The 20,384-nt window shown below is 55.6% G+C and overlaps 10 protein-coding genes across 10 annotated transcripts; 3 read left to right on the forward strand and 7 right to left on the reverse strand.

Annotated features, from left to right (window-relative positions):
- Positions 1–1,602: 1,602 nt before the first annotated feature.
- On the forward strand, positions 1,603–2,865 carry PG985_008469 (uncharacterized protein; the record flags this gene model as incomplete). The annotated part of the gene is made up of 2 exons (XM_066828237.1): positions 1,603–1,721; positions 1,773–2,865. 2 exons carry the CDS (start codon positions 1,603–1,605, stop codon positions 2,863–2,865), a joined length of 1,212 nt encoding a protein of 403 aa, XP_066683149.1.
- Positions 2,866–3,323: 458 nt separating this feature from the next.
- On the reverse strand, positions 3,324–5,223 carry PG985_008470 (uncharacterized protein; the record flags this gene model as incomplete). Its single annotated transcript, XM_066828238.1, has 5 exons — positions 3,324–3,422; positions 3,483–4,079; positions 4,148–4,465; positions 4,576–4,872; positions 4,951–5,223. 5 exons carry the CDS (start codon positions 5,221–5,223, stop codon positions 3,324–3,326), a joined length of 1,584 nt encoding a protein of 527 aa, XP_066683150.1.
- A 31-nt stretch (positions 5,224–5,254) lies between these two features.
- PG985_008471 (uncharacterized protein) lies at positions 5,255–6,112 on the reverse strand (the record flags this gene model as incomplete). The annotated part of the gene is made up of 3 exons (XM_066828239.1): positions 5,255–5,281; positions 5,511–5,828; positions 6,083–6,112. 3 exons carry the CDS (start codon positions 6,110–6,112, stop codon positions 5,255–5,257), a joined length of 375 nt encoding a protein of 124 aa, XP_066683151.1.
- Positions 6,113–6,771: 659 nt separating this feature from the next.
- On the forward strand, positions 6,772–8,968 carry PG985_008472 (uncharacterized protein; the record flags this gene model as incomplete). Its single annotated transcript, XM_066828240.1, has 3 exons — positions 6,772–7,153; positions 7,229–7,660; positions 8,394–8,968. The coding sequence occupies 3 exons, from the start codon at positions 6,772–6,774 to the stop codon at positions 8,966–8,968; spliced, it is 1,389 nt and encodes a 462-aa protein (XP_066683152.1).
- Positions 8,969–9,274: 306 nt separating this feature from the next.
- Positions 9,275–11,001, reverse strand: PG985_008473 (beta-tubulin family protein; the record flags this gene model as incomplete). The annotated part of the gene is made up of 6 exons (XM_066828241.1): positions 9,275–9,871; positions 9,919–10,217; positions 10,275–10,490; positions 10,570–10,666; positions 10,734–10,788; positions 10,868–11,001. Coding segments are annotated over 6 exons (1,398 nt in total), but the record flags the coding sequence as incomplete, so codon positions are not given.
- A 911-nt stretch (positions 11,002–11,912) lies between these two features.
- Positions 11,913–12,893, reverse strand: PG985_008474 (uncharacterized protein; the record flags this gene model as incomplete). The annotated part of the gene is made up of 1 exon (XM_066828242.1): positions 11,913–12,893. The coding sequence occupies one exon, from the start codon at positions 12,891–12,893 to the stop codon at positions 11,913–11,915; it is 981 nt and encodes a 326-aa protein (XP_066683154.1).
- A 261-nt stretch (positions 12,894–13,154) lies between these two features.
- PG985_008475 (uncharacterized protein) lies at positions 13,155–13,580 on the reverse strand (the record flags this gene model as incomplete). The annotated part of the gene is made up of 1 exon (XM_066828243.1): positions 13,155–13,580. The coding sequence occupies one exon, from the start codon at positions 13,578–13,580 to the stop codon at positions 13,155–13,157; it is 426 nt and encodes a 141-aa protein (XP_066683155.1).
- Positions 13,581–13,604: 24 nt separating this feature from the next.
- Positions 13,605–14,492, reverse strand: PG985_008476 (uncharacterized protein; the record flags this gene model as incomplete). The annotated part of the gene is made up of 1 exon (XM_066828244.1): positions 13,605–14,492. The coding sequence occupies one exon, from the start codon at positions 14,490–14,492 to the stop codon at positions 13,605–13,607; it is 888 nt and encodes a 295-aa protein (XP_066683156.1).
- A 1,428-nt stretch (positions 14,493–15,920) lies between these two features.
- Positions 15,921–18,084, forward strand: PG985_008477 (glycosyl hydrolase; the record flags this gene model as incomplete). The annotated part of the gene is made up of 3 exons (XM_066828245.1): positions 15,921–16,809; positions 16,880–17,621; positions 17,715–18,084. 3 exons carry the CDS (start codon positions 15,921–15,923, stop codon positions 18,082–18,084), a joined length of 2,001 nt encoding a protein of 666 aa, XP_066683157.1.
- Positions 18,085–18,423: 339 nt separating this feature from the next.
- PG985_008478 (Maltose permease MAL31) lies at positions 18,424–20,061 on the reverse strand (the record flags this gene model as incomplete). The annotated part of the gene is made up of 1 exon (XM_066828246.1): positions 18,424–20,061. One exon carries the CDS (start codon positions 20,059–20,061, stop codon positions 18,424–18,426), a length of 1,638 nt encoding a protein of 545 aa, XP_066683158.1.
- Between the last annotated feature and the right edge of the window lie 323 nt (positions 20,062–20,384).

The raw sequence follows: 20,384 nt of genomic DNA on the forward strand, positions 1-20,384 counted from the left end.
GGAAAGCTGACAATTCCCCGACTCGGATTCCGAAACTCACTCGCTGCTTACAATGGTCGACAAGATATGGACATTCGGGGTTTGTGTCCAAGATTCCATGCACCCATCCTGTACAGTAGCACGTCCGAGTAGTATAGGGCGACACTTAGCTCACTACTGGTCTATACTGATTAGTATTCGTCTATAATCATAGTGGTACAATGCCGGTGCCATGACTTATAAGGCGATCAAGTATTCCCGTCTGTCCTGGTCCGAGCAACCGCCCTCGCGACTTCTTTCACGACACCCCGGGCTGGCGTCACTTGCGGCTGGCGGAGCCGCTCGAGGCCGGGCCCGGGGTGGGGTATCGCAACCATGTCCGCATGTCGGCTGTCGATGGCGAGCCTGGGGCGTACGCTGGTGATATTTATCTTCTGCGCGGGGACAAGGTGGTGGGGGTGTGCGCGGGGATAAAGTTCAAAGGTGTCCCTCGCGCCATGATGCCCGTCATGTTCCCATTGGCGTCAAGAGAAGAGGAAACATCCCAGCCGTCTTCCAGCTAGCTCTCATAGCAGTCCCACCACCTCAAGAGTACCTGAGAATGCTATCAATACTGCGAGACAGAAAAACCAAGTGGCCAGAACAGATCATATTATTGCAAGACCACCCGCAGAAGACGAGCAGTCGAGCGCGCAGGAAACGGGACGGAACGACGAAGATCCTCGTATAGCTGCTTGCATCCAACTTATCGCGAGTGAAACGGGACTGGACATTGATGATGTTACCGGAGAAGCCGCATTTGCCGAGCTAGGCGTGGATTCTTTAATGTCTCTCACACTGGCGGAGAAGATCCAGGCCGAGCTCGGTATTCAAGTGAGGGCGTCCATCTTCTTAGAGAGCAGCTCGGTTCAGGACTTGGAATGCTGGTTAGCGACGCACTTTGTTTCATAGCTCAGGAGCACACTGCTATTTGATTGTTTGGCCAATGTAGTGAGAGTATCAAATCTATATCGTCATGCCTTGCTAGTGAAGATTTCCCCTCGAACATTGTCCACGTGCGCTTGCTCTGTTACCAGGGCGGGCAGATCGATGAGTTCGTCTTTGACGACGAAATCGATTCAATTTGGACCGTGGTAAGTTTCACGGTACCTACCTGATATTAGAACATAGGTGACGAGTTAATGGAATAAGGCTTAGCTGCTACTCGGCATAATAAGAGAAGGGGAAACCAATCGACAGGGTCGCACAGAATTTCATTACAGCCAGGGGAAGATGATTCATAAGGATAGAGGTAAAACTACCCCTATTTCTGCTGAATCGGACGGAAGCAAGAAGCTAATGTATACTATTTTGTATGCTTATATATCTGAAAAACGATATAAAGGCCCGGGCGATTTGATCAGCTTTCAATTTTATATGCCTTGGTTTTGGGGTTGAGATGACAAATATGCATATTCCCTCACGTGGATCTACATTCACCGCCGACGCAAAAAGCAATAACGTACCAACCACCTGGGCTAGGCAGCTCGACCTGTAGTGATGCGAGGGGTAACCCCGCCACAACGAACCACCTTGGCTACATCCAACAAGCTCCCAACCCTTTGATACTAACTCAAAGTCGCGATGTCGGTAGGATTGGAGAGATGCCCAACCGAGATCATCGACAGCATCGCCAAATGCTTAGACGTGATCGACGCCGGCAGCCTCCGCCTGGCGAGCCGCTGCCTTTATTCTAAAGCGACGTAGGCCCATTTCCGGTCCCACTTCCGGTCCAAGCGCGTGAAGGTTAGCAGTGCTCACCTTCAAAAGCTCGAAGCCGTGACGCGGCGCGACTCCCTTGGCTGCGAGATCCGCGACCTCGCGCTGGTCGGCGTCGTGAACAACACCAAGAGACTCGAGGCAAATGTGCGACGATGGCCAGGGGATGCCGAGAGCCAGCGCCATCTGGAGATCTTGCAGGAGCGACAGCGAGAGTATGAGCAGTCGCGGGACTCTGGGCAGATTGTGCAACTCCTGAGCAACGCGTTCAAAAACATTGCCGCAAATACTGCGGCGGGCAGACTGCATTCGCTGTCGCTCGCGGTCACGGTATATCGCCACGATGCCGACCACGAGCTCCCTCCCATCGACGGAGGAAGCTGGCGCCTCATCTGGCAGAGCGCAGCCGAGACGTTCCGCATCGTTTTCGCGGCGCTACGGGAAAGCCAGCTGCAGCTGGACGAGTTGAACCTCTATCACGGACCCCAGCTACAGCGCTGCAGCATGGCGGTCGACGAGCTCGGTTCTGTTAGCCATTCCGACCCCAAGCTATCCCGGACGCTGGGGTCGGTTCGTTCACTTTCCAATAGCGTTTCCGACCGGATCCTCGATCTCGCTCGGGAAGAGCAGGTATCGGGAGACTCAGCCGACGAGATCAGTAACTACTCGACTGACTCGGACGAGGACCTAAGAGGGGAGGAGATTATGATCAAAGCGCACGACCCGAACAACTTCACGGGCCTAGCGGACCTGATTGGCGCATGTCGCAATCTCCGAAACCTTTCAATTCACCAGTACGCACTGGACGACCGGTACATGCACCGCAAGTGTATTTTTGAGCGAGGCGTGGCCGGGTTGTCTACGTTGCCGCCCATCGAAACTTGCTCTCTCTCCGGGGTGCACCTCCACGACAGCGATCTAGTCGCCTTTCTGGAGAAGACGCCTGGCTCTCTCCATGCGCTTTCCATGCAGACGGTGACCATTTTGGAGTTCAGGTCCTTGGCTTGCTTCGACTGCCTCGCCAGCGGCCAGTTGCCCCACTTGGAGATCTGTATCTGGACGACTTGTCGTCTTTGGGGACCCCAATACAATTCATGGGCGTGGGAGAACCGGGGATCCCTGTGGTAGCTTCCTATGGAGGTAACACATTGAAAAGGGAGGGAAAAGAGGAGGCTCGACGGCTGATCCTATACTATCTGCCACGACCCGGGATTGGACGCTGGGCTGCCGAGAGGCAGAAGCAGTTGCGGGATCAGCGACGCGAGTACGGCGTTCCATGCCCCCACAGAGCATTGTTTGGATAGGTGTGTTGGGTCTCAACAATATTGTGGAAGGTATTACTGTTGTGGATATCTTGGCCATCCCCAACACTACTAAGACGGCAGCAGGTGCTGCAGGGGAAGAACGGATGGGCCAAGAATAGCCATTCCGTATCAGACTGAAGGCACTTCCAACGTGGGAAATACCAAGACCAATGCAATAATAAGTTATGTTGATACCCAGTAGCTATTGATATACAAACAAGTAAAATTGGTTCATGTGCACCCAAAGAGAAAACGCAGTGAAGATAAAGGAGAGCTACACATTCAACATAACGCAATCTCTCGCCACGCGCAGCCCGGATCAAATGAGAACTCTTTGAAAGCGTCCTGGTAAATCTTTGCAATCCCCATACGCTTCGCAACCTATCCGAGCTAGTCAGTACAGAGCCATCGTAATAACCAATGAGGGAGGCATTCGCTTACCTGGTGCCCCGCATCCCACTCAATGAGCAGCGCGTAGTACAAATACCACTCCGCCGCGCTCCGTTCCTCCGGGACGTAGAAGTTCGAGGCGTCCAGCTCCTCCATGTGAAAATCCCGGGCCTCGGAGATGGCCGCGAACTCGAGCAGGGTCCCCACCGACCGGGACCAGTCGTCGCCCAGGATGATGGTCCCGCACCAGTCGCCCTTGCAGTCGAGGAGGCCGAAGCGGCGCCGGCCCTCTCCGACTTTGGTCTCGAACGAGGCCGTCGACATGCTCCGTCGGGAGAGTTGGAAGTGGGCCGTGAATGTCCAGAAGCACAGGAGGCCCCTTCTCGGTCTCCAAGTGGGCAGGGTGGGGCGCGACTCCTCGAGGCCGAAGTTTTCTGAGAGCTTTCTCGGGTCTCGCCCGTATGGGGTGGACGATTCCGGATCATAGCCCGTCCACCTTGTGGTCGAGCGAGCATCTTGCTTGTCATCAGGCTCCCATGCCAGCTTCGGGCCAATTTCTTCGTCGTCTTCTTCGTCGTCTTCTTTGCCGAAGCAGTACCAGATAATCCAGGTATGATTGGTAAGCCAGTCGTGCATATCCAGCAGAGTCTTATCCACCATTGAGAGCCGCCATTCCGCTCCCCCTTCCACCCGCACCAAGACCACGTAGGCAGTACAATATCGTGTGTCAGTTCCGTCATCTCGCTTTTCTCGGAACTATCCCATAGCATGGCCCAGTCAAAGTAGGCACGGGGAAATCCGTACAGCACCGACGAAGCCAGACCAGTGCTCAACATGGCAGCAATGCCCTCAAAGGCCATCAGCCTATCACTGGCGACAGTAAGCTTTCTCTTGGTGTAAAGACTCACGTAATCGGCATATTGTCGTATGGGAATCTTGTCAAAGGCTTGAAGTGGCGATTCCCGCATCTCAAGAGACCAGACCGATTCCGTAGTCTCCAGATCCACCTCTTCCGACCACGTGACTTTGCGGCACTGAAAATATACTCGGTCATCAACGAGGATTAGAGATCGGGGGAGAGAATGCGCTCCTGGAACGTCCATGCGCGGCTGTTCCAGGGACTAGCCCGGATGCGGCTTTCCACAGGTTTCACAACCACCAACTCGGCATCCCCAATCTGCGTCATGGGCTGTGTGAACTGTCTTGGCGTATGCGTTGTCCCGAGAAGGCCAAAGTCGGCATTATCTCCTCCTGCACCACAGATGTTCAAGGAGCTGTTTCCGTAGATCTGGTCCATCAAAGAAGCTTGAATCTTCCAGTCTTCCGGATCATCTTGGATGATACAGAGGGAGTCTATCCAGATGTAGCGGAAGCCGAGACTTCCCGCGAGCAGTATGCCATCACGTATTGTGCGACTCAACTGCGTGCTTCTGGGAGAATCCTGCTTTAAACTTCCCGGTTGGTGCAAATAGTGTACGTTAGACTGTAGAGTCAAGAAAGGCCTGAAAGAGTCGCTCACCCCCCAGACGTAGCTCAGAGTAGCATATCTGAGATTCCCTTGCTTCAGCGCGGACATGATATCGACGGTCACCAAGCTGGCGGAGAATACATCGATAAAGCGTATATCACCCTGAAATCTGGGCAGCATCTGATTGCCAATGCAGAGGCCACCGTGGTGAGAGTCGCAGATGCTTAACCAGCCTTGAACCTGGGACAAGTCAAGCAGGGGACTTGCCACCTTTCGGGCTAGGAAGCTTGGGTTGCTCGAAGATTCAGTATCGGAGACAAGCATGATGTAAGTATCTGGGAATGTCTTTTTCGGGTTAAAGATCCGAAGCCTCCTCGTCACGCTATGAATGCGGGGTATATTGGTGACGGATAAACCGTTATCGTTTATTAATCGGCCGTCCAGTTGCCTGCATCAAATCAGCTCGTCGGTTCATTGCATTCGAGAAGCACACTTTTCCATCTCATTTGGATAATCTGGAACAGTGTGAAAGCATGAAAGCGGGAGACAGACTAGACCAGATAGATAAGGTCAGCAAAATCAATCCTCAGCCAGTATAATAGGAGACCTACCCAGTCAAAACAACATTGCACTCGCTCGCCTGTTTCAGTTAGGCCATTAGATCCGATACTTCCTCCTTCCCTGTACGTGGCACTGAGAATAAGCCAGCAGAACGAGCAAGAAGTGCACCGGTCGTAGATATCGTCGAGGAAGCCAAGACTGCTATGATCCATTCCCAAAAGTTCAACGTCCGGTGCCAGAGTGCCATGAAGACCAGGGGCACCGTTGCCTAGATGCGGCAGAAACTTCGCTTTGGAGATGTGAAGCTGCTCGCACTTGGAGCACAACTGGTCCACAGGCGCTTCCACAACCTCATCGCTATTCCCTCTCTTGACACGTATGCTGGACGAAGACGTCAACCATTTTCTTGAGTCTTTGTTTATCCATGGGGATTCAACACGTTGCAGTGTTTTTGAGAGGTCTGAAGACATTGGGTATGATTTCGTCTTTGGGGGGTTCAGATATTCTTTGAGGTGAACTTGGTATGAATCGAAACAGGTGTTAGAAGGCGAAGCTGACAGAGGCTGACAAAATCTGCAGCTGAATTTGAGCTTACTGAGAGGAGGGATGGGTTACTACACACTAGCCCGAGAACCGAGGCGGCCTTGGACATTGGTACGCTTTTCAGCGCGCCAAGCTGAGTGGAGTTCTTGGCAAGCCCAATAGGCGTATGTAGTGGATTGAGCAGGCTGCATCTCTTCAGTCTGCCTCGCAGCAAAACGGCTGTTGCCGCCAATTCTTGCCAGGTGGGTGCGCCTTGCCAATCAATTGCCCGGATCAGGGGCCATGTTGCGGCCTGCAGGAAGTGATCAGTCGCATTGTGTGCCTGTCTAGGCTAGCTGTACTACCATGAAGATTATGTTGTCCATGCATGCAATCCCGCCCCCCAGTACTAATTTGCACTTCTCAAGCAGGCTTGGCGCAATATGTCTGAAATGCCTGTCATTGGGGCAGTAAAAGCGGCAGAATAACCCTGGTGGGAGGTCGTGACTGCGGCATCTCTGTATCAGCCACAGTTTTCAGCTGAGCCGCGAGGATAACCTGAGTAAACCCCCATTGCTGTATTCAGACCAAGTTCCTGGCTCCTTCGCACTTATCGCTAACGGCTTCCAGACGAAAGCGGGGTGAAACCCAGTTGCGTGCAGACAAGCATTATTCTCCCTTCGTCTCCCCACTCCAGGTCTGTTAGTGAGCACCAATGGTGTGATGATTAGACGTTGAGACGACCGACAAGAATCGACGTCTGGGCTTCCTCGACAGCCACGAGCCACCATGCCCTCCGCGCCGGACGAGTACATTGTGCTCGCAGACTGCAAGGACAGCAACAACATCCTGCAGTCGCAGATGGCCTACTACAACGAGACGAGCCCGGCCAACAAACCACAGGACACGGCCGTGGTGGCGGCCCCCGACGGCGAGCTGGTCGACTGGTTCTGCGACGTCGCCTCGGGCCAGTTCACGACGACGGGGGTTAAGTTCAACGCGACCCTGGGCAAGAAGCGCGGGGAGGGTGACTACGCTGGGAACGGCACTAACGGCTACGACGATGGTAATGGGGGATTCCGGTGCTGGCAGCAGTACCAGAAGAGCCGGTATAAGCAGGGCCATTTCGATTGCTCTCAGGTTCTCCGCTGCGACCATCGCGCCGCCCCCTGTACGTTGAAACTAGCTTGGTCAACGGCTAACTGTGGATGCAACTATTTAGTGCCAAACGCTAATCTCACGACAGCTCCACTCCCTTCCATCTCTTGCTCGGCGGCATCCGATAATAGCAGTGGCAGCGACACCGATCCACCACCCGGGTTGGCCACCAGCGCCAAGATCGGTATTGGGGTCGGCAGTGGAGTCGGCGGACTGATTGTGGTGGCCGGAGCTGTGTCCGTCTGGCGTTGTTTCCGCAGGCGACGCCGGTCGGCTGCTGAGTTGCCCGTTGGAGTAGAAGGAGGGCGGGAGAAGGGCGCCGCGTACGCGCAACAACACATGGCGCCCAACGCCGGCTACGCCACTTACTACCACCAACCGCACCCGCAAGAGCTGGAGGCCGCGTACGGGCGAGTCGAGGCCGACACCTTCTCGCCCTTGGGGGAGCTTCCTGTCGACCATCAGCAGCACGAGCTAGAGACGCCGGAGTCGAAATACTATGCCCACTATGACGCGGACGGTAACACACTCCCTAGGACGTAAGGTGAAAATGGTGCCATATATCAGCCGGTTTGGAATGGACTGGTAGTTTCATTACATGTTAATAAACCAGCGAGTGATATTAGTCTTCAGGGGTCTTTAGAATTTCGATCCGACAAAACTCTAGTTGCTTGTTTTATACTACCGTTGTATATATAATATATAAGTTTCGTTTTATGTTCTCTTTCTATATGATTTGACTTTAAACTCAAGCCATGGGCCGATCTTCGGAGGAACCCCTGACTAAAGAACGTGGGGTATTATCTCGGACCATGACCCTTTCAAGACGAATCTTAATAAAAAGGATGGAGAAAAGAAAAAGAGAAAAAAAAAAGGGCTGAAGGTTTCGACGCTGGTCGCGGCCAAACCAGAGCAGGGCTAGTTCGGTAGAAAGTTGATTCGTACGTGCTGACATGATGTAAGCGGCGTCGCCTGGCCAACCGGATAGACCCCTGGAGCAGCCTCTTCAACCAGGTATATCTGCTTGGCGCCGCCGTTGTTCATGCTGCTGCCTTGAACTAGCGCGATCAGTATTAATGTAGCACCAAGCGGCCCAGCTGGAAATCGGCAGGCCCGTCAATCGATCAACATCACATCCTCATACCTGGTAACCTGTGGTTGTCAGTTCGCTCTCGTCTCCCGCGCTGTGTGTTTCTGATTCACGCATCTTCATCCCCATCCACCACCATGTCCGCCATAACCCCAAACCCCAGCCCCATCTCCCCCACCCCCTCCCCCCTCCCCGCTCCTCCAGCTCCCGCCCGAAGTGCGCCACCGCATCTGGCAGCACTACCTCGCCGTCCTCCACAGCAACTTCGCCGACTCCCTGCGGCCCATGCACACCTTCTTCGCCCGGGACGAGGAGATCCGCAACCCCGCCGGCTTCTTCGTCTCCCCCCTCCCGGCCCTGATGCGGGCCAGCAAGGCCGTCTACCGCGAGCTGGCCCCGCTCGTCCACGAGTCCGCCGTGCTGCGCGTCCAGCGCCCCGGCCGCCGCAACGAGCGCCGCGTCGGCTTCGCGGCCAAGGGCACGCTGCGCTTCGAGCGCCTGCGCCGGCTCGTCTTGGTCGTCGATATGGTCGAGTACGCCTACTGGAACTCCTGGCTGGACTTCTTCGGCGCCGTCCTGGTCCGGGCGCGCGAGCTCGAGCATCTCACAATTGACTGGGCGCCGATGACACCGGTCGTATACCCGCCGGCTCGGGGCCAGTGGGAAGCCAGGCGGGACGAGAAGAAGGAGGGCGAGTTCCTCGACATGCTGGGTGGATTGATAAGCACAATGCTCTGACCTACGATGCTATGCATTAATAGCGACCACATTGAAGACCAAGTATCAGATATCACATGACAAGTCAATGTTTCTTGGTTCAATTGGAGTGCGTGCATCACCTAATCTCCAATACCCGGGCGCAACAAATACCATATGCAAACTTTGCACCCAACTGGGCCTATGAATTTAGATTCACAGAAAACTATTCATCAAGTAGCGTGTGACAAGAGAGTGGAAGAATGATACGAAGACGTGCGAATGCCAATCTTGGAGGCGCGACGGGCGGAAAAGGGGGCATGCACTAAGAGTTGCTGGGCGCCCATCTTACTCGGCCTCGTCAATTGGCTCTTCCCCATCATACTCATCCTCATCTCCGTCGTCAATGCCCGCGTCTTGGTACTGCTGATACTCGGCGATCAGGTCGTTCATGTTCGACTCGGCTTCGGTGAACTCCATCTCATCCATGCCCTCGCCCGTGTACCAGTGAAGGAAGGCCTTGCGGCGGAACATGGCCGTGAACTGCTCACCTACTCGCTTGAAGATCTCCTGGATCGCGGTGGAGTTGCCCACGAACGTGGACGACATCTTCAGCCCGCGTGGGGGAATGGAACAAAGGGCCGTCTGGACGTTGTTGGGAATCCACTCGACGAAGTAGGGTGAGTTGCGCTGCTGGATGCTGAGCATCTGGTCCTCGACCGTCTTCATGGCCACGTTTCCGCGGAAGATGGCGGAGCAGGTCAGGTATCGACCGTTGCGGAAGTCGGAGCCCGTCATCATGTTCTTCGGATCGAACATCTGTTGGGTCAGGTCCGGCACCGAGACGGCGCGGAACGAATGGGCGCCGCGGCTAGTGAGAGGCGCAAATCCGACCATGAAGAAGTGAAGTCGGGGGAATGGAACCTGCATGACATGATGGTTAACCTCGGTTGTCGCCTAGTTCACTGGCATAGATTCAAGTGCGTTCTTACCATGTTGACGGCGAGCTTTCGCAGATCCGAGTTCAGCTGGCCAGGGAACCGGAGAGAGGTCGACACACCGGACATGACCGCAGAGACGAGATGGTTGTAATCACCATACGAAGGGTTGCTCAGCTTCAGAGTACGTGTGCAGATGTCGTGGAGGGACTCGTTATCAATGCAAAATGTCGCATCCGAGTTCTCGACAAGCTGGTGGACCGACAACGTCGCATTGTAGGGCTCCACAACCGTGTCAGATACCTTGGGCGACGGAACCACGCTGAAAGTGGCCATCATCCGGTCCGGAAACTCTGCGCAAGTGAGTTAGGGCCTTCCTAGATCCGGAAAAACAGACAGACGCAGCTTACCTTCACGGATCTTCGAGATGAGCAACGTGCCCATGCCAGACCCGGTACCACCACCAAGCGAGTGGGTGATCTGGAAGCCCTGCAAGCAATCGCATCCCTCGGCCTCGCGGCGGACCACATCGAGCACCTGGTCAACCAGCTCCGCGCCTTCGGTGTAGTGTCCCTTGGCCCAGTTGTTGCCGGCGCCCGACTGGCCAAAGACGAAGTTATCCGGGCCTGCCAGCTCTCGGCGTTAGTGTCACTCTCGGGACAGATAGGATGCAATAGCGGAGGATAAAAGCGAAAAGTCGCTTACGGAACAATTGGCCGAAAGGACCGGCGCGGACGGCGTCCATGGTGCCCGGCTCCAGGTCGACCAGCACTGCGCGAGGCACATATTTGTTGTTGGATGCCTGTTTGTCATGGCGCATTAGCAATCGCGAATTGGCCCAGCTGTGCGATGAAAGGTAGAGTGCATACCTCGTTGAAGTAGACGTTCATGCGCTCAAGCTGCAAATCGGATGTTCCCTGGTACCTGCATGTGCGGAATAGTATCAGCAAATGTGGTGCTGGTCGCCCAGTCCGTGACGATCCATCGGGGCGGAGCTCCTTACTGGCCGTCGCTGTCCAGGCCATGTTCGGCTGAGATGTTCTGCCAGAACGCGCTGCCAATCTGGTTGCCGCATTGGCCGGTCTGAAGGTGGACAATTTCACGCATGATGTCAGTGTCGGCACGAGCTTTTGAATTGACTGAGATTTCGTGGTTGGCGCGAGGACGTGAAGATTTGAAGTGAAGAAAGGGAACCGTTTGGGGGCAATGGAAGAAATTTAGAGCAAAAAAGCAACAAATCAATGTTTGGTCAGAAAGACGCCAATCGCCAAAGATGCAATTGTCAATGGCCAAGGGTGACAAGTCAACATGTAGGTAAGGTGATGCTGGAAATGATTGGCCGCAATTGCTGCAAACACAAGCCGAGAAGCTGCAACGCGTCCTGTTTGTGCCAAGGCAGCCGTGTTGCTGCACGCCGTAAACCCAACACGGTAATGGTGGCTTATGCGGTTGCCTACTACTACGTGCCTTTATCGATACGACTCACCGGACTGTCGCGACAGCGACAAAACCGCCGGCTAAAACGGGTTTCGGGGTTCAGATTGACGAGAACCCCGATTTATTGGTACATGAACACGGGCAATGCGGCTTTTGATAGGTAACTAGTTGATGCCGACGTCGGTGCACAAGATGCGCCCGGGAAGCGGTCAACAATGCTGCATGGCAACCGCCACACGGGTCGGAAGGGAGAGAACAGGCGGTGGCTGGTACTTGAGCTTGGCTATTGGCTAGGGACAGTGAGACTACGGTTGATCTCCTATGTAAGGGATAACGTAAGAAAAGAATGGGTTGGTTGGTTGTGCTGGGAAGTTCCTTATATAAATTTGGAGTAGTGTCACGTTAGTAGTAAACTGGGCTGGATTTGTGACAGATATTCGTCTGACCTTTTCTTGAAGCGCTGATTCTAATACTAGATATTCGTATATATCCATGATTGTATCGTGAGTCGAGATGGCCCTTCGCAGTTTCATTCTTAAGGCCTGTCCTGAGGATTACAGCCGCACCCCCATGTGACAATTTCGTAGGCACGTGGTTACTTACCCCTATACCTACCATGACATCCTCCTCTCACGAGGACCCTCCTCAGGAATGTCGTCGGCCAGAAACGGTTCAGCGTCGAAATCCGGTCCCGACGTCTCTTCCTCCTCTTCCCCTACTAACGTATCACCATCCAAATCATCAAAAGCCAAAGTACTCGTTCTCAACCAGTGCAGCACCTCGCCCCCGATGTCTCGGGCATTGTGGTGTTCCTCGAGGATGGTCTTGAGATCGCGGTACGCCCGCCTCTCCTCGTTGCCAAAATCGATCCCGCACCCCAACTCGACAGCCACGCGCTCTACCCCGTCAAAGACCTCGGGCTTCGGCGCGAAGCACCGCCACATGCCGCAAGCTTGGGCGACGCGGACGACGAGCCCGTTCCACTCCTCGGGCCCGCCGAGCGGCAGCGACTTGATGTGGCGCAGAACATGCATCAGTAGCGAAGCACCCTGCGCGTTCCCGTGCAGAATCAAACGCTTGAGCACGCCGTCGCACCACCAGCGCGAGTGGTCGTCGGCGAGGTCGTCGAGCGTCGACAGATCCTCCAGGGGCACCCCGTCCGGTGCGTCCCAGAGGACTTGGTCCAGCCGCGCCTTGACGGCGGGAAGGAGTTCAGGACACCAGCCTGCGAGAGGCTCGTGGTACCGGATCACGGCCTCGGTGGAATTGCATATCTCCTCCTGCTCCGCGAAGCCGGCTTGCTGGGCCAGGTTCATGGTCTTGAGGAAGCAGGTCCAGGGGCCGTGGTCGCCATCGCTATGATCGCGGTAATAGGGGTGGGCTGCACAAAGCTGGCAGACGCCGTAGCGGTGGTTGATCTCGTGCAGGGGGCTCGGCCAGTCGGTCACCTGGTTCCAGTAAAAGTGGTGGTGGCGCAGAGAGCCGACGCGACGGCAGAGCTCCGGGCCCGGGAGGCAGATCGGGTCCGTTTCGAAGTACTGGCGGACCGTGTGGCCGCAGCTGTAGTGGTGGGCAACGATTGTGTGGCACATGGTAGGCAGTGAAGGATGGTTATACGAGATGCTTGGGTTCAGGATGACGTTTCTCGCTTGATACTTGGTCTTGACTTATGTACAGAAGCAATGCTATACGCAAAAGGCCTTGTGTTAGCTGTTCTTTGTTCACCCTGTACAGGGGGCTAACATTATATATGCCACTTTTCTAAACAATATCCTTTGTGCTTGGACAATCCGACTTGTCATACTATGCCCTTGTCATTAATACACGTCGCTGCTTTAGCTGTTTTGCCAATTTTAGGGAACTTCCTTTCTCTCGTGTATGAACCACCCCAGCTTTGGCTGCAGAGTATCCAAGTCCTCGTAACCGCTCGTCGTCAACTCGCCGCTCTTCTTGCAAGAGATCGCCACCGAACCCGCCAACAACTCTACTTTGACCCACGGACCTGCCATGTTTTTGATCGTAACCGACGCCTTTGCGGAGCCGCCGGGCAAGTCCTTCAAATCGATTGCTTTGTACGTCACGCCGTCATACGTCAGTCCCAGGTCGACCGACTTCGGCATGACGCCCGTGAGGTTCGCCTGATCCAAGAAAAGCATAGACTCGTGACGGCCAAACCGATCCATCTTCAAATCGAGATACACGGTCCGTTTTCCGGACGGCTGCCAGAACGCGAACGCCGTGATCCAGCCATTGTAGCACCGATCAAGACCGCAGCCCATGGAGTGGATATTGCAGATGTTGTTCTAGAACTCCTCCAACTCGGGCTCCTCGGGGAAGTCAAAACAGCGCACGCACCGTCGCAAGATGGGCCTCAGTAGGGCGGCGAACTCGGTCGGCTCGTCGTCGAACTCGGAAAGCCGGTCCAGGCGCTGCAGAATGTTCTCGTAGTCGGCGCGCTCGCCTAGAGGAGTGACGCTCGGTAGACCGCAGATTGCGGCGATAAAGTAGTTGAAGTAGGCCGAGTAGGCAGCCATAGCTACAATGGATGCCACGGCGACATCGTCAGGGGTGGTCGTGCTGAAGTCAGGCAGGAACCATTGACGCAAGCTGGGGTCTAGCACGTGCTGGTCCATGAGATATCCGAAGCGTTGCACGATGAGCGGAACATCAATAACCTCCTCGGGACTGTCGACCAGAACTTCTAGCGGCTTCTTGCCCTCGTGGGGGACTATGAGGTGCCGTATCTCTTCCGAGTGCGCTTTCATGTAGCACCGTAGCTGCGTGGTGATGGCGATCCAGATATCCTCGGGCCGGATCACGAGATGATGGTGATGAGCATATGCCGCGGCAGCTGCGCCGATCAGTCCATTCTTGTGGGCTTCTATCATTTCGTCTTCGTGTTGGTCCCGCTCGTCCCCGGTTTTCCCGAAGGAAGACCGCAGCAAATCTCCGCCCTGGTAGCTGCCATCGGCTTCCTCTAGGATTTGTGTGGCTGAAGTTGCAAAAAGCTCATAATCCTCGTCTTCGTCGTCGTCGTCGTCGTCGTCGTCGTCCTCCTCCTCCTCCTCCTCCTCCTCCTCCTCCTCCTCTTCTCCTTCTTCTTCTTCTTTTTCCTCCTCCTCCTCATCCTCATCGAGACTGTCGCGTATAGGGTCCGCGCGATGGGACGAAGGTCTGACCGTGACTGGCATGACGGACTTCTTGAAAGTGCTGGTTCAATAAGCCCGTTGATTGGGTGTATACTAGGCGATATCGCAAGGGGATTAAGTGTAGTAATTCTAATCTTCGTTCATTCGCTACCATCAGTGACTTTATACCTCTTGATATGTGATTGTGACTCACACATATCCTGAGTTCTTGAATGATAGTGCACCAACAAACTCGACAGTCTATATACAGTGGGTTTATGACGCTAGGGGTATGTAGATTTGTGCGTTCCATGGAACTCAGAACACTAATAACCTCCGTTGTTGGAACGTTTGATTTAGGACTTGCACTTGACCAGACAGCGGCGGCAATAGATATATTGTGGGGTGGGTTCTTAACGCATACCAACTATCTAATTGAGATGGTTAAGTAAATGACATAAAGGAACATACTTGACTACATAGTCATCAAGGTACTCGAAGAACCCCGAGCGGTGACCGACTCTGAATATATCAGGGGACGGTATACCATTGTTATTACGCCATCAGTGAATCTGATTGGTTACGTGCAAATAGGATCAGCTCTCAATCGATTGAAGTTGCACGTTAGTAAGCCTATAGGGAAATCGGAGCGTACGAGTTATGTAATTATGCTGTGTTTGTTGGCGTCTGAATCTGTTGTGTGTTATTCTTGAGTGGCACGAGATCAAACAAGTTGGAGCGATCTGAGGATCAAGTATAGTATTGCTTAGGGTTAAAAAGCATTGAAAAAGGAGAAGACAAAGCAGACGCGATGGCGGTTTGGACTGTCGCGCGAGTCTGTACAAAGAAGCAATTACACTTCTGTGGTACGGGACAAAAAGCCCCTGACAGCCCCTAGAGTAGCGTGCTAGCGTTCTTCTCTTCCCTCTAAACCCCACTCTTTGGCGCAACGCAACGAAAGAACGGTTGTCAACAACGCCGCCCTGTATTTCCACCTGTTAAGTGACTTCCGTACGAGGTGTGGTTCAACCAGGTTGCATCGCGCCAGACCACAGTCGCAATTGACCTACTTCAATAAGTAAGCTGCCAAGACCTTACGGTGGTAGTTTCATCGCCAGAACACAAGTCGGCGGGGCTACAGGATCTTCCCCGGCGGGGAGCATTCGCTCAAGGTTTACACCCGCTGGTACCCCAAATGCAGTACACCAACCAGATGAACGCCCGCAGCGCACCCTCAACTAAGATAGGCCGCTCTGGGTATGCAGTACCGTCTGAGAATATGCAAGTCGGCCCTACGGCTGCGGGCACCGGGGCAATGCCTACCGAAGCGAGCTCCGTCCCTCCAGTGCTGTCGTCATGCGACTGAGCAATGCGATTGATGTTGAGTGTATACTATGGGTTTAACAACCGGCTTGTGGCAGGATTCCCAAGACTATTGCGTCTTGTCTAAAGCATTCGACCCTTCAAGCCAAGGCATCGAAACCGATTAAGATGCTTTACGAGGAAGACGGACGTCTCGTATTCCGGTACGATGCAGAGAAGCTCTGGATCGAACCATGGGGCCCCAACGCCTTCCGCGTCCGCGCCACCAAAGCCGGCACCATGCCGCAGGCCGACTGGGCCCTTGACCTCGCCCCGCCCGCCGCGACGGCCACCATCTCCATCTCGGAGCAGGACAAGACGGCCTCCATCACCAACGGCCACATCACGGCCCAGATCAGCAAGCTGGGCAAGCTGATGGTCCACGACGCCCGCAGCGGCAAGCTGCTGCTCGAGGAGTACCGCCGCACCCGGCGCGACCTCCTGGACCCCAAGTGCAGCTCCCTCGAGGTCGACGCGCGCGAGTTCCAGCCCATCACGGGCGGCGACTACAAAGTCACGGCGCGCTTCGAGAGCCTGGACCCTAACGAGAAGATTTATGGCATGGGCCAGTACCAGCAGCCCTACCTCGACATCAAGGGCAGCGATCTCGAGCTGGCCCACCGCAACTCACAGGCCAGTGTCCCGTTCGCGCTCTCGTCGCGAGGGTACGGGTTCTTGTGGAACTGTCCGTCGGTGGGGCGCGCCGTTTTCGGCAAGAACATCATGAGCTTCGAGGCCTCGTCGTCGCCCATTATGGATTACTGGGTGGTTGCTGGCGACACTCCGGCCGAGATCGTCGAGGCTTATGCGGACGTCACCGGCAAGGTGCCTATGATGCCCGAGTATGGATTGGGGTTCTGGCAGTGCAAGCTCCGGTACCAGACACAGGAGGAGCTGTTGGGCATCGCGCGCGAATACAGGAAGCGGAACCTCCCAATTGACCTGATTGTCATTGACTTCTTCCACTGGCCGCTCCAAGGCGAGTGGAAGTTCGACCCAACTTACTGGCCGGACCCAGGCAAGTCATCCTATGTTCATATGATATGCGACCCGTAACGAATAGTGGGCTAATTGCGAGCCGATGACAGACGCCATGATCCAAGAACTAAGGCAGCTCAAGATCGAGCTCATGGTCTCCATCTGGCCCACCGTCGACAAGCGGTCCGAGAACTACGAGGAGATGGTGGAGCAGGGCCACCTCATCCGCACCGAGCGCGGCATCCGGACCGCCATGAACTTCCAGGGCGAGACGGTCCACTTCGACGCCACCAGCCCGGCGGCTCGCGACTACGTCTGGCGCAAGGCCAAACAGAACTACCACGACCGCGGCATCCGCGTCTTCTGGCTCGACGAGGCCGAGCCCGAGTACAGCGTCTACGACTTCGACAACTACCGCTACCACGCCGGGTCCAACCTGGCCGTCGGGAATGTCTACCCGCGCGACTACGCCCGGGCGTTCTACGAAGGGCAGACGGCCGCGGGGCAGACTAACGTGGTCAATTTGCTGCGATGCGCCTGGGCCGGCTCTCAGAGGTACGGCGCCCTCGTCTGGAGTGGCGACATCGCTTCCTCCTGGGGCAGCTTCCGTAGCCAGCTGGCCGCGGGACTGAACATGGGCGTCGCCGGCCTGCCCTGGTGGACGACCGACATCGGCGGGTTCCACGGCGGCGACCCCAACGACCCGGCCTTCCGGGAGTTGCTCGTCCGCTGGTTCCAGTGGGGAGCCTTCTGCCCCGTCATGCGCTTACATGGTGACCGGGAGCCCCAGCAACCGCAGCACGGGACTACGGGCGGGGCGGGGTGTCGCAGTGGTGCGGCGAACGAGGTTTGGTAAGTGGTGACTTTTCCTCCCTTCGCATTAATTGATGCATGACGACGATTTAGGCCGCTGCCGCCGACTTGCTAACATGAACCCCTATCTAGGTCCTTCGGTGACGAGGCCTATGAGATTCTGAAGAAGTACATGCACCTCCGTGAGGATATGCGGGATTATATCCGCGACCTGATGAGACAGGCCCACGAGAAGGGCACCCCGATCATGCGTCCGCTCTTCTATGACTTCCCCGGCGACACCAAGGCCTGGGAGGTCGAGCAGCAGTACATGTTTGGGACCAAGTACATGTGCTGCCCCGTCTTGGAACCTGGTAAGCGCAAGATTAGGGTCTACCTTCCGAAGCTACAGGAAGGCGGCGGCAAATGGAAGCTGTCTGAGGGAGACGCGGCGTGGGAGGGTGGTCAGGAGGTGGAGGTGGATTGTCCTTTGGACTACATGCCCGTCTTTATAAAGCTCTAACAGTTGCGGGACTTCCTCAAATCTTTAATCGATTCATAAGTTTTGAGAACATGTTGAGATTTAAAGATGAGAAGTAAAAAGGGGGCTATGAGACGACATAGTAAAAGGGGCATTCCTGCGTAATGGAAAGACTAATGCCAGAAACAGCTGAGCTTACTCCTACCCAGCGCCCCAAGTCACTTGTCGTGATTGTTAACCCTTCCCATCCGAAGGCTGCTTGGTTTTCGCCGAGAAGGCCGGATATGGATGATCGTATCTTCTTATACACAAGGTGATAGCTAAAATAGGGCGGTACAACCACCTGCCAATCGCAGTTCGCCTTTCCTCCGGTCTCCACTCTCACTCGGCCTTCCTCAGAGCCGCATCCCCCTCTGCATAAGCGTCCACCCTATACCCAGCAAAGTCTCGAGTCCTGACCCCACGTGCGAACAAGATATCCAGCTCCTCGAACGTCTTGCCGCGCATCTCGGGCAGGCGGAAATAGGTCCAGACGAAGAAAAGAAACGCCATGCCGCCCCAGAAGAAGCCCGTCTTGCCCTTCCAGTCCCCCGCCGTCGGGTTCAGCATGTACGGGTTGACGACGTTGCAGACGATCTGGGCGGCGTAGTAGACGATGCGGCTGAGGCAGACGCTCTTGGTGCGAAGGCGCGTCGACGAGGTCTCGCCGATGATGGCGTAGCAGATGGGCCCCACGGTCAGGTAGTAGACGAAGAGCCACAGCAGCATCATGGTCGCCTGGGCGTAGTTGCCCGCGATCGAGCCGGGGCCCGTGCCGACGCTGATGAAGCCCACCGTCAGCAGGATCGCCGTCAGCAGGCCGAGGCCCCAGAGGTACAGCGTGCGCCGGCCGAGGTGCTGCATCAGCCACCACGCGATGATAGTGCCGAGCGCCGCGAGCCCGAGGCCGCCGCATGACATCTGGAATGAGATTGTGCTCGGCAGCCCCGCTTGCACGAAGAAGTAGGTCGGGGTGCCGCCCATGGATGAGCCACAGAAGGGCTGCGCCGCGAAGGCCATGCACACAATCTCGGTGCGGCGAAGTTCAACGCCGCGGAAGCAGTCTAGGTACGAAGTCCCCTCGTCGACGCGCTTCTCGAGCTCGTTGGTGTGGATCATCATAGCCACGGCCTCCCTCGCACTCGTCTTGGTCCTTGCGCTGCGCCCCGCCGTGCCAAGGCGGGCGAGGGTCCTCTCGGCCAGGTCGGGGCGATTGATGCGCACGAAGTACCAAGGCGACTCGGGCGCAAACCAGAGGACGGCAAATAGCGGGATCGGCCAGGCCCATTGGATGGCGAAGGGGATCCGGAACGCCCACTCCGTCGGGTTCTCCGAGAACCCGGCCTGGACGCCGGCGGAGATGAGCTGGCCGAAGGCCCAACAGAGGTTCACGTAGACGGTGAGGTGGCCGCGTAGCGCCATGGGGCAGATCTCGGACGCGTAGGCAGGCGCCATGGTCGCGAAGACGCCCCAGGGAACGCCGCAGAGAAACTCGCCTACGAGCAGCATGGGCAGGTTGACAGCGAAAAAGGGGATGAAGACGAAGACGGTGATGAGGCACAGCGACGCGAGCAGGACCTTGCGGTAGCCGTACTTGTGCGTAAAGTAGCCGTTCGCGAAGGCGCCTACCATGGTCCCGAGGCTGACGGCGTTGGACAGGCCGTTCTGCCATGAGGCCGTGATTTGGTACTTGCCGGTGCCGGGGTCGTACACGCCGAAGTGCTCGGAGAAGGCCGGCTGCGCGTAGAAGGAACTTATCAGTACGAGGTCGTAGCCTTCCATGATGATGGAGGTTGAGAGCAAGATTGACCACATCACGGCCCTTGGGTATTGGCGCAGAGCCTCTCGTAACGTTAAGTTGTGCTCCTCGGTATTAGCATGTTTGGCCAGCTCCAGAGTCTTCTCTAGTGTGCCAAAGGTGTGCGGCGCATCCTCGAGGGTATCTACCGCTCCTGCGGTCCCAACTGTCTTGGTTGCCATTCCAACGGTCTTTTCAAAGGTTCTTGTCTACGCCGTGAAGGTCGCATAATGGGATGGGTGACTCGAGTTGGTGCTGAGTAGGCAGTTACTTATACGAGCGACAAATTCACCCGCTCTTCTCGCTACTGTAAGTTCCAGGCTTGGATTCGCCGTGTGTCTTGAGTGCAAGGATTTGGATCGAGGTTACATCCTATCTCCAAGCTGGCGCCTGGGTACAATGACTCAAACCCGAAGATTGGTGGACAAAAAGGCAAAAAGGGGTTAGTGCCCCACCGAACAGCTCGCGGTAGGTGTTGGTACCCCATGGGGAAGTGACATGGAAT

This window comes from Apiospora marii, assembly GCF_038362585.1.
Source record: "Apiospora marii strain CBS 49790 chromosome Unknown utg000005l_segment0_segment0, whole genome shotgun sequence".
In the NCBI taxonomy this organism is placed as follows: Eukaryota; Fungi; Ascomycota; class Sordariomycetes; order Amphisphaeriales; family Apiosporaceae; genus Apiospora; species Apiospora marii.